The 12,605-nt window shown below is 34.2% G+C and overlaps 1 protein-coding gene across 1 annotated transcript in view; it reads left to right on the top strand.

Moving 5' to 3' along the window:
• The window catches only part of LOC111237348 (E3 ubiquitin-protein ligase RNF31-like), a 12,749-nt gene extending 7,616 nt beyond the window's left edge, over positions 1-5,133 (top strand). Inside the window, exons 8-17 of the mRNA XM_022766409.1 lie at positions 208-390; positions 522-620; positions 852-941; positions 1,058-1,163; positions 1,585-1,703; positions 3,039-3,152; positions 3,246-3,312; positions 3,677-3,770; positions 3,847-4,015; positions 4,550-5,133. Of these exons, the coding sequence (XP_022622130.1) occupies positions 208-390; positions 522-620; positions 852-941; positions 1,058-1,163; positions 1,585-1,703; positions 3,039-3,152; positions 3,246-3,312; positions 3,677-3,770; positions 3,847-4,015; positions 4,550-4,678 (1,170 nt within the window). The 3' untranslated portion in view covers positions 4,679-5,133. The remainder of the gene's footprint in view (positions 1-207; positions 391-521; positions 621-851; positions 942-1,057; positions 1,164-1,584; positions 1,704-3,038; positions 3,153-3,245; positions 3,313-3,676; positions 3,771-3,846; positions 4,016-4,549) is intronic.
• Positions 5,134-12,605: the final 7,472 nt, after the last annotated feature.

Below are 12,605 nucleotides of genomic sequence, written 5' to 3'. Positions count from 1 at the left end.
TGTGTGTGTGTGTGTGTGTGTGTGTGTGTGTGTGTGTGTGTGTGTGTGTGTGTGTGTGTGGACCAGTATAAACACTGACCTTGTTGAGACCAGATGGACAACATGTCCATGTCAAGTCCAATCCTGATGAGCAGAGCATAATTTCTGAGGTCCTGACCTGAGGCTGGTTTGTTTTAATCTCTTCTTCTCTACCTGTATTTCCTGCAGATCATCACCATGACTCACTGCTCCTGCTTCCTGTGTCAAACGTGTTTTAAGACGTTTTTCTCTGCAGCCATTAAAGAGCGAAGCATCGATCAGCTGGTTTGTCCTCAGTGTGGCAGACCTGAGGTCAGAGGTCAGGGGGGGATGGAGGAGTCCATGGACTACTTCAACCTGCTGGACACTCAGGTGAGGGGCTCACCTGGAGAACTGTGGAGTCACAGACTGAAGCTGCTGATCAATAAAAACGTTTGACACAAACATGCAGCTTCAGGTGGAACATCCTGCTGCTCTAACTTTGTTTGTTTGTTTGTTTACAGATCCGTCACTTCCTGCCTCCTCAGGTCCATGAACTCTTCCAAAGGAAACTCAGGGATCGAGCTCTGCAGGAGATGCCGAACTTCTGCTGGTGTGCTCATGTAAGAACCCAACCCTGACAGGACCAGGACAGACCAGGATCTTTAATACAGGTCTCAGGCTGAGGTGCACTAATCCCAGTTTGTCCAGTTTGAGGATTTACAGCTGTGAACTGGACTCTTTGGTCAGATACAGGATGCTGTTTGAAGTCGTCACCTTCAGCTAACAGACTAATTGTGTGTGTGTGTGTGTGTGTGTGTGTGTGTGTGTGTGTGTGTGTGTGTGTGTGTTAGTGTTCATTTGGCATGCTTCATGAGGCTGACCGGTTGAGGATGGACTGTCCCAGCTGTAAGAAGAGTACCTGCTCTCAGTGCAGGTCACCTGTAAGACACACACACACACACACACACACACACACACACACACACACACACACACGCACGTTCTGCTGGTCACTGCTCTCAGATCTGACTGTATCATGAGTCTCTCTGTTCTGCAGTGGTCAACTCAGCATCAGGGTCTGTCCTGTGACCAGTTCAGAGTCTGGCAGCAGCAGAACCAGCTGGACCACCACACCTCCACCCTGCTCAGCTACAACAGCATCGGTACAAACACAGCACCATCGGGGCCTGAACCAGGTCCTGAAGGGGCCTCCAGGACTCCTGTTTCCACTGCAGGACCTTAAACTGAACCTGGTTCTTTAGTTTTCACTGTTCCCTCTCTGTGGGAACAAGGTCCTGAAGAACCTGAAGGGTTCAGGTCAGGTCATTTCACTTCACAACAAGCACAACAAATGTTTATCTGATCATTCGTCAATGACGTTTATCTGAAATGTTTGGAAGACACAGGGAAACACAAGGAGAAGGTCCTGAGTAGAACTGGGTCACAGGTCTTCAAGTTCCTGCCATGGCAAATAGCTTCTACTGTCTTTACTTGATTTACTGTACTGTTGTTTACTGTGAGTCATCTCTACTGTGGTCTAATGTGGTTCTATTGTCTGACTGTGATGTGTTTGTGTGTCCTCAGAGTGTCCAAACTGTCAGTTCATCTTCAGTCTGTCCAAAGGAGGCTGTCTTCACTTCACCTGCAGTCAGTGTCAGCATCAGTTCTGTGGAGGCTGCAGCCAGACCTTCACCTTGGGAGCTGTGAGTCCAGGTTCTACTGTCATCTACTGTAGGGTTCTACTAAGTCAGGTTCCAGTTTCATCTACTGTCAGGTTCTATTGTCATCTACTCTAGGGTTCTATTGTCAGGTTCTACTGCCATGTACTGTCAGGTTCTACTAAGTCAGGTTCTACTTTCATTTACCGTAGGGTTCTACTGTCAGGTTCTACTGCCATGTACTGTCAGGTTCTACTAGGTTAGGTTCTACTGTCATCTACTGTAGGGTTCTACTGCCAGGTTCTACTGTCAACTACTGTAGGGATTTTACTGTCAGGTTCTACTGTGTCAAGTTTTACTGTCGGGTTCTACTATCGGTTTGTACTGTCAGGTTCTACTGTCATTTACTGTAAGGTTCTACTGTCAGGTTCTCCTGCCATGTACTGTCAGGTTCTACTAGGTTAGGTTCTACTGTCATCTACTGCAGGGTTCTACTGTTTCAGGTTCTACTGTCAGGTTCTACTGCCAGTTTCTACTCCCATATACTGCCAGGTTCTATTGCCATGTACTGTCAGGTTCTACTAAGTCAGGTTCTACTTTCATCTACTTTAGGGTTCTACTGTCAGGTTCTACTGCCATGTACTGTCAGGTTTTACTAAGTTAGGTTCTACTGTCATCTACTGTAGGGTTCTACTGTGTCAAGTTTTACTGTCAGGTTCTACTATCAGCTTCTACTGTCAGGTTCTACTGCCATCTACTGTAGGGTTCTACTATCAGGTTCTACTGCCATGTACTGTCAAGTTCTACTAAATCAAGTTCTACTTTGATTTACTGTCAGGTTCTACAGTCCTCTACTGTAGGGCTTTAATGTCAGGTTCTACTGTTTCAAGTTTTAATGTCTGGTTCTACTGTCATCAACTGTAGGGTTCTATTGTTATCTACTGTAGGGTTCTACTGTGTCAGGTTCTACTGCCAGATTCTACTCCCATATACTGTCAGGTTCTACTGTCATGTACTGTAGGCTTCTACTGTCAGGTTCTACTTTGTCAGATTCTACTGTCCTCTACTGCAGGGTTCTACTGTCAGGTTCTACTGCCATGTACAGTCAAGTTACACTGTCTGGTTCTACTGCCATGTACTGTCAGGTTCTACTGTCGTGTACTCTATTAAACTGTAGTTAACACACCTGTCTACCTGTCATCTCCAGGTATGAAGGATGACAGTGTCACATTTCATTGAGATTGATTTATTGTATTTTTACTTCATTTGGAAACGTTCTGATCTTTTCTATAAAACAGGGAACGATGAACTCATTTAAAAAGCTGGTTTAACGAGCTCAGGTGTTTCAGGTGTGTGGCTATTTTATTTTAACACCCTAAGGCATGTGGTTTCTCTGCTGACTGTGGAACCAAAGGTCTTCACGCCCACCACCCCAGAGACTGCCTGTATCACCTGAGAGACTGGAGCGTGACACGCCTACACCTGCTGCTACAGGTAACAAACACCTAAGACACTGCTGCCTGAAGAGCTCAAGTGGACACAGGTGATGTGTGGACAGTGCTGATGAGACCTGTGTTTCTTTATCAGTATTACAGAGTGTCTCCTTCCTGGTTGGAACCAGCCAATGGCAGCTTACCTGACACCAGTCTGACAGGTGAGGTCTCAGGTGGACTCCTCTCTCCCAGTTTGACTCATTTCAAATATTTTTACTGGGAAGCATAAACACACTTTGTACAAGAGGTCGTTGAACAGACATTTTGCTTCAGTTCAACTATAAAACAAATAATAAACATCAATGGCAAAGACAAACAACCACAAATATAGAAACACAAAAACAGGTAGAACCCCCCCCCCCCCCCCGAATTACAGAGCAGCGTTATCGACAGGTAATAAAGTCTATCTGTGCTGTGCCGTGATCATCATCATTCGTGTGCATGTCTGTTCAAGGTCCTCCAACCTGACCTTCTGTTCTCAGGAGAACCTTTAGACAATGACTGACTCGACTCATTCATTTTCAGGAGTATGTTTGGTTTTGGAGCTGAGAGATGATGGCAGCAGACGGGAGGAGCCCTGCGGTCAACCTGCACTACCTGAATACAGAGGATACTGCCAGTAAGACCAGTTCTCACAGTAACAGCCTCCCCGTCAGAATATATGGTGTGTTTGTCTCACTTGTCTGTCACAACAGGTTGCACTATAAAGAGCGCTTGGTGGAGCTGATCAATCGTTGCCGTGCTGACCCAGCAGTCCTCTTCAGTCTGACGGAGATGATGGCAGAACTTCAGCGTTGGCATGTCGCCATGCCAACCCGGAAACCAGACGAACCGGAGCTGCTGTACGCCCAACAACTCCGCCTGGTCAGTCGTCATCATCATCATCATCATCATCATCATCATCGTTGTCATCATCATCATTATTGTCATTGTAAATACAGTTTATCTGTTTAACATCAACCCCTGAACATCTCCTTAATTAACCCTTAATGTCCATGAAAACACACACATCTGAATCAGACAGAGATCCTTCTTTTAGTTTGAAAATCTAAAGCCTTTAAAAAGCCCTTAATTTGAAAAGGCCTTAATGACGTACATGTAAAGGGCTTCATGAGTCTCCCGTTAATTTCTAGATGAATGTGAATGATGAGACATTTTCAGTCAATGTGCAAATACAAATGTGTCAAATATTGAGTTAATCAATGTATAAACTAATTGAATATATTATATATTAAGGCATTTTAATACATTTTCTTCAGCCCTTAATGATCTTTTTAACTGCAGATAATGGATCTACAAACAGTACACATGTTTATTGATGACGAGCTGTTATCAGGTAATAAAACACTGCCTCCTTTCAGCCAATCACAGCGCAGAATTCTCTCTGTGTTTCTTCAGACTCTTACCAATAGAGTTCCACTCAGGAAGCAGCGACGGTCTCCACTCAAACTCAACAACGATCTCTGCCCTCTGACCCCTGCTATGGCTGCTGGAGCTCCGCCCCCTCACCTGCTGCTGACAGACTGACTCTGCCCACCCCCAATACAGCAGCCAATCAGATGGCAGTGCTCTGTCATCACAGTAACCACTGATTTTTATTTAAACAGAGACATTAGGAGACCAAGTTTACATCTGACCATGCCCCTTTCACGTCACTGAAAGGGGTGTCTAAAAATCTACTTGTCTGCTTCAGCTGCTGGCTTCAGACTGGCTCAGTGGTTTCCAAGGAAACAAAATAAAAGGGACTAAAGAAACTGTTGTTCACCTTAACGACCTGAGTATTGACAAGTATTTTTAGACACTGTTCTTATGAGCTAACAATGCTAACGAGACTCTTCTCTATATTCTAGGATCCACGTTTATTTCAGTCAGCTTGGGCACCAGTTAGCACCAGTTAGCACTTGTTAGCGTGTGTTAATTTAGATTAGGATATAAGTCTTGACTGTGATGTCCATTGAGCCCTTAACCCTCTGTTGTAGTTCTTCCTGCACTTTAACTGTTTGAATAAATATAATAAATGAATATTGTCTGCAATTCTAACTTGAAATTTCAGCCTCCTTTCTTCTGTTTCCAAGACGAGAACAAAATTTGTGATAGGTAGAAGTTTATAGTTGGTTTAGAATGTCCATCAACTGCTTTTATGTGAATATTGGGGTTAGGGTTAAGACATAGTATAGTAGGCCACAGTATAGTGAGATATAAAAACATCATCGTATAATGAGGCATAAAAACTGTATAGTAAGGCATGAAAATTCATAAAAGCTTGAAAGTATAGTAAGTCGTTAAAATGAAATTGTATAAAAAGTCATAAAACCATCATGGTGTAGAAAGTCATAAAAAGTCACATCAATGAAACTATTGAAAGTAATAACATTGACATGTTATAGTAAGACATGAAAAGTCATAAAAACATGGTAAAGTAAGTCATGGAAATTAAATTGTACAAAAAGTCATAAAATCATAATTGTATAGTAAAGCATAAAAAGTCATGTAAAAGTCATAGTATAGCTAGGCATAAAACGGACACAGTATAGTTAGACATAATAAATCATGAAAACAACATAGTAAAGTAAGCCATAAAAAATCATACAATAATAAGGCATAAAAATGACAGTATGGTAAGGCATAAATAGTCACAAAAGAACAGTATATTATAACATAAAAAGTAAAAAAAGTGCCATAGTATAGTAACGCATAAAAATTTGTAAAAAAGATTGTATACTAAGGCATAAAAAGTCATTGAAACGAAATAATATTTTAAGCCATGAAAGTTATAAAACAACATAGTATCGTGAGGCATTACAAGTCATAAAAAAGTCATAGTATAATAAGGCATATAAAGTCATAGTATAGTAAGGCATAAAAGTTATAAAAACAACACAGTATAGTAAGTCGTAAAAAAGTCAGTATTGTAAGGCACAAAAAGGCATAAAATTCCATAATACAGTAAGACATTGAAAGTCATACTATAATGAGGCATGAAAGTTATAAAAGCGACATATTATGGTAAGGCATAAAAAGTCCTAAAAATATCATAGAACAATAATGCAAAAACAAGTCATACTATATTAAGATGTAAAAAGTCATACTGTACTGAAGCATAAAAAGTCATAAAAAAGTGATATATTAAAGCATAAAAAGTCATAGTATAATAAGATGTAAAACGTCATAAAAAAGTCATAGTATAGGAAGGAATAAAAAGTCATAAAAAAGTCATAGTATAGTAAAGCAAAAAAAGTCATAAAAAAGTCAGTATAGTAAGGCATAAAAAGTCATAAAAACGACATGGTATAGGAAGGCATAAAAAGTCATAAAAACGACATAGTATAGGAAGGCATAAAAAGTCATAGTATATTAAGGCATAAAAAGTCATAAAAACAACATAGTATAGTAAGGCATAAAAAGTCATAAAAAAAGTCATAGTATATTAAGGCATAAAAAGTCATAAAAAAGTCATATTATAGTAAGGCATAAAAAGTCCCAATATAGTAAGGCATGAAAAGTCATAATAAAGTCATAGTATAGTAAGGCATAAAAAGTAATAGTATTGTAAGGCATAAAAAGTCATAAAAAAAGTCATAGTATAGTAAGGCATAAAAAGTCAAAAACAACATAGTATAGTAAGGCATAAAAAGTCATAGTATAGTAAGGCATAAAAAGTCATAAAAAAGCCATAATAAAGTAAGGCATAAAAAGTCATAAAAATGACATAGTATAGTAAGGCATGAAAAGTCATAGTATAGTAAGGCATAAAAAGTCATTAAAACAACATAGTATAGTAAGGCATAAAAAGTCATAAAAAAGTCATAGTGTAGTAAGGCATAAAAAGACATAGTATAGTAAAGCATAAAAAGTCATAAAAAAAAGTCACAGTATAGTAAGGCATAAAAAGTCATAAAGTCATGATATAGTAAGGCATAAAAAGTCATAAAAAAGTCATAGTATAGTAAGGCATAAAAAGTAATAGTATTGTAAGGCATAAAAAGTCATAAAAAAAGTCATAGTATAGTAAGGCATAAAAAGTCAAAAACAACATAGTATAGTAAGGCATAAAAAGTCATAGTATAGTAAGGCATAAAAAGTCATAAAAAAGCCATAATAAAGTAAGGCATAAAAAGTCATAAAAATGACATAGTATAGTAAGGCATGAAAAGTCATAGTATAGTAAGGCATAAAAAGTCATAAAAACAACATAGTATAGTAAGGCATAAAAAGTCATAAAGTCATAGTGTAGTAAGGCATAAAAAGACATAGTATAGTAAAGCATAAAAAGTCATAAAAAAAGTCACAGTATAGTAAGGCATAAAAAGTCATAAAGTCATGATATAGTAAGGCATAAAAAGTCATAAAAAAGTCATAGTATAGTAAGGCATAAAAAGTCATAAAAATGACATAGTATAGTCAGGCATAAAAAGTCCCAATATAGTAAGGCATAAAAAGTCATAAAAACGACACAGTATAGGAAGGCATAAAAAGTCATACTATATTAAGGCATAAAAAGTCATAAAAACAACATAATATAGTGACGCATTAAAGTCATAAAAAAGTCATAGTATAGTAAGGCATAAAAAGTCATAAAATAGAAAAGCATAAAAAGTCATAAAAAAGTCACAGTATAGTAAGAAAAAAAGTCATAAAAACAACAGTATAGTAAGGCATAAAAAGTCATGGTATCGTACGTCATAAACAGTCATAAAAAGTCATAGTATAATAAGGCATAAAAAGTCATAGTATAGCAAGGCATAAAAAGTCATAAAAACAACATAGTATAGTGAGGCATAAAAAGTCATAAAAAAGTCATAGTATAGTAATGCATAAAAAGTCATAGTATAGTAAAGCATAAAAAGTAATAAAAAAACATAGTATAGGAAGGCATAAAAAGTCATAGTATATGAAGGCATAAAAAGTCATAAAAACAACATAGTATATTAAGGCATAAAAAGTCATAGTATAGTTAGGCATAAAAAGTCATAATAATGACATAGTATAGTAATGCATAAAAAGTCATGAAAAAGTCATAGTGTAGTAAGGCATAAAAAGTAATAGTATAGTAAAGCATAAAAAGTCATAGTATAGTAAGGCATAAAAAGTCATAAAAGAGTCATAGTATAGTAAGGCATAAACAGTCATAAAAATGACATAGTATAGTAAGGCATAAAAAATTCCAATATAGTAAGGCATAATAAGTCATAAAAAAGTCATAGTATAGTAAGGCATAAAAAGTCCCAATATAGTAAGGCATAAAAAGTCATATAAAAGTCATAGTATAGTAAGGCATAAAAAGTCATATTATTGTAAGGCATAAAAAGTCATAAAAACAACATAGTATAGTGAGGCATAAAAAGTCATAAAAAAGTCATAGTATAGTAAGGTATAAAAAGTCCCAATATAGTAAGTCATAAAAAGTCATAAAAAAGTCATAGTATAGTAAGGCACAAAAAGTAATAAAAAAGTCATAGGATAGTAAGTTTTAAAAAGTCATATTATAGTAAGGCATAAAAAGTCATAAAAACGTCATAGTATAGTAAGGCATAAAAAGTCATAAAAAAGTCATAGTATATTAAGGCATAAAAAGTCCCAATATAGTAAGGCATAAAAAGTCATAAAAAAGTCATAGTATAGTAAGGCATAAAAAGTCATAAAAACGACATAGTATAGTAAGGCATAAAAAGTCATAAAAACGTCATAGTATAGTAAGGCATAAAAAGTCATAAAAACGACATAGTATATTAAGGCATAAAAAGTCAAAGTATATTAAGGCATAAAAAGTCATAAAAACAACATAGGATAGTGAGGCATAAAAAGTCATAAAAACGACATAGTATAGTAAGGCATAAAAAGTCATAAAAAGTCATTGTATAGAAAGAAATTAAAAGTCATAAAAACGTCATAGTATAGTAAGGCATAAAAAGTCACAATATAGAAAAGCATAAAAAGTCATAAAAAAGTCACAGTATAGTAAGAAAAAAAGTCATAAAAACAACAGTATAGTAAGGCATAAAAAGTCATGGTATCGTACGTCATAAACAGTCATAAAAAGTCATAGTATAATAAGGCATAAAAAGTCATAGTATAGTAAAGCATAAAAAGTAATAAAAAAACATAGTATAGGAAGGCATAAAAATAGTATAGTAATGCATAAAAAGTCATAGTATAGTAAAGCATAAAATAGTATAGTAAGAAAAGTCATAAAAAAGTCATAGTATAGTAATGCATAAAAAGTCATAGTATAGTAAAGCATAAAAAGTAATAAAAAAACATAGTATAGGAAGGCATAAAAAGTCATAGTATATTAAGGCATAAAAAGTCATAGTATATGAAGGCATAAAAAGTCATAAAAACAACATAGTATATTAAGGCATAAAAAGTCATAGTATAGTTAGGCATAAAAAGTCATAATAATGACATAGTATAGTAATGCATAAAAAGTCATGAAAAAGTCATAGTGTAGTAAGGCATAAAAAGTAATAGTATAGTAAAGCATAAAAAGTCATAGTATAGTAAGGCATAAAAAGTCATAAAAGAGTCATAGTATAGTAAGGCATAAACAGTCATAAAAATGACATAGTATAGTAAGGCATAAAAAATTCCAATATAGTAAGGCATAATAAGTCATAAAAAAGTCATAGTATAGTAAGGTATAAAAAGTGCCAATATAGTAAGGCATAAAAAGTCATAGTATTGTAAGGCATAAAAAGTCATAGTATAGTAAGGCATAAAAAGTCATAGTATAGTGAGGCATAAAAAGTCATAAAAAAGTCATAGTATAGTAAGGTATAAAAAGTGCCAATATAGTAAGGCATAAAAAGTCATAGTATTGTAAGGCATAAAAAGTCATAGTATAGTAAGGCATAAAAAGTCATAGTATAGTGAGGCATAAAAAGTCATAAAAAAGTCATAGTATAGTAAGGTATAAAAAGTGCCAATATAGTAAGGCATAAAAAGTCATAGTATTGTAAGGCATAAAAAGTCATAGTATAGTAAGGCATAAAAAGTCATAGTATAGTGAGGCATAAAAAGTCATAAAAAAGTCATAGTATAGTAAGGTATAAAAAGTGCCAATATAGTAAGGCATAAAAAGTCATAGTATTGTAAGGCATAAAAAGTCATAGTATAGTAAGGCATAAAAAGTCATAGTATAGTGAGGCATAAAAAGTCATAAAAAAGTCATAGTATAGTAAGGTATAAAAAGTGCCAATATAGTAAGGCATAAAAAGTCATAGTATTGTAAGGCATAAAAAGTCATAGTATAGTAAGGCATAAAAAGTCATAGTATAGTGAGGCATAAAAAGTCATAAAAAAGTCATAGTATAGTAAGGTATAAAAAGTGCCAATATAGTAAGGCATAAAAAGTCATAGTATTGTAAGGCATAAAAAGTCATAGTATAGTAAGGCATAAAAAGTCATAGTATAGTGAGGCATAAAAAGTCATAAAAAAGTCATAGTATAGTAAGGTATAAAAAGTGCCAATATAGTAAGGCATAAAAAGTCATAGTATTGTAAGGCATAAAAAGTCATAGTATAGTAAGGCATAAAAAGTCATAGTATAGTGAGGCATAAAAAGTCATAAAAAAGTCATAGTATAGTAAGGTATAAAAAGTGCCAATATAGTAAGGCATAAAAAGTCATAGTATTGTAAGGCATAAAAAGTCATAGTATAGTAAGGCATAAAAAGTCATAGTATAGTGAGGCATAAAAAGTCATAAAAAAGTCATAGTATAGTAAGGTATAAAAAGTGCCAATATAGTAAGGCATAAAAAGTCATAGTATTGTAAGGCATAAAAAGTCATAGTATAGTAAGGCATAAAAAGTCATAGTATAGTGAGGCATAAAAAGTCATAAAAAAGTCATAGTATAGTAAGGTATAAAAAGTGCCAATATAGTAAGGCATAAAAAGTCATAGTATTGTAAGGCATAAAAAGTCATAGTATAGTAAGGCATAAAAAGTCATAGTATAGTGAGGCATAAAAAGTCATAAAAAAGTCATAGTATAGTAAGGTATAAAAAGTGCCAATATAGTAAGGCATAAAAAGTCATAGTATTGTAAGGCATAAAAAGTCATAGTATAGTAAGGCATAAAAAGTCATAGTATAGTGAGGCATAAAAAGTCATAAAAAAGTCATAGTATAGTAAGGTATAAAAAGTGCCAATATAGTAAGGCATAAAAAGTCATAGTATTGTAAGGCATAAAAAGTCATAGTATAGTAAGGCATAAAAAGTCATAGTATAGTGAGGCATAAAAAGTCATAAAAAAGTCATAGTATAGTAAGGTATAAAAAGTGCCAATATAGTAAGGCATAAAAAGTCATAGTATTGTAAGGCATAAAAAGTCATAGTATAGTAAGGCATAAAAAGTCATAGTATAGTGAGGCATAAAAAGTCATAAAAAAGTCATAGTATAGTAAGGTATAAAAAGTGCCAATATAGTAAGGCATAAAAAGTCATAGTATTGTAAGGCATAAAAAGTCATAGTATAGTAAGGCATAAAAAGTCATAGTATAGTGAGGCATAAAAAGTCATAAAAAAGTCATAGTATAGTAAGGTATAAAAAGTGCCAATATAGTAAGGCATAAAAAGTCATAGTATTGTAAGGCATAAAAAGTCATAGTATAGTAAGGCATAAAAAGTCATAGTATAGTGAGGCATAAAAAGTCATAAAAAAGTCATAGTATAGTAAGGTATAAAAAGTGCCAATATAGTAAGGCATAAAAAGTCATAGTATTGTAAGGCATAAAAAGTCATAGTATAGTAAGGCATAAAAAGTCATAGTATAGTGAGGCATAAAAAGTCATAAAAAAGTCATAGTATAGTAAGGTATAAAAAGTGCCAATATAGTAAGGCATAAAAAGTCATAGTATTGTAAGGCATAAAAAGTCATAGTATAGTAAGGCATAAAAAGTCATAGTATAGTGAGGCATAAAAAGTCATAAAAAAGTCATAGTATAGTAAGGTATAAAAAGTGCCAATATAGTAAGGCATAAAAAGTCATAGTATTGTAAGGCATAAAAAGTCATAGTATAGTAAGGCATAAAAAGTCATAGTATAGTGAGGCATAAAAAGTCATAAAAAAGTCATAGTATAGTAAGGTATAAAAAGTGCCAATATAGTAAGGCATAAAAAGTCATAGTATTGTAAGGCATAAAAAGTCATAGTATAGTAAGGCATAAAAAGTCATAGTATAGTGAGGCATAAAAAGTCATAAAAAAGTCATAGTATAGTAAGGTATAAAAAGTGCCAATATAGTAAGGCATAAAAAGTCATAGTATTGTAAGGCATAAAAAGTCATAGTATAGTAAGGCATAAAAAGTCATAGTATAGTGAGGCATAAAAAGTCATAAAAAAGTCATAGTATAGTAAGGTATAAAAAGTGCCAATATAGTAAGGCATAAAAAGTCATAGTATTGTAAGGCATAAAAAGTCATAGTATAGTAAGGCATAAAAAGTCATAGTATAG

The sequence above is a fragment of the Seriola dumerili genome, unplaced genomic scaffold, assembly GCF_002260705.1.
Source record: "Seriola dumerili isolate Sdu_G_001 unplaced genomic scaffold, Sdu_1.0 BDQW01000850.1, whole genome shotgun sequence".
In the NCBI taxonomy this organism is placed as follows: domain Eukaryota; kingdom Metazoa; phylum Chordata; class Actinopteri; order Carangiformes; family Carangidae; genus Seriola; species Seriola dumerili.
This window is presented reverse-complemented; position numbering and strand designations above follow the sequence as displayed.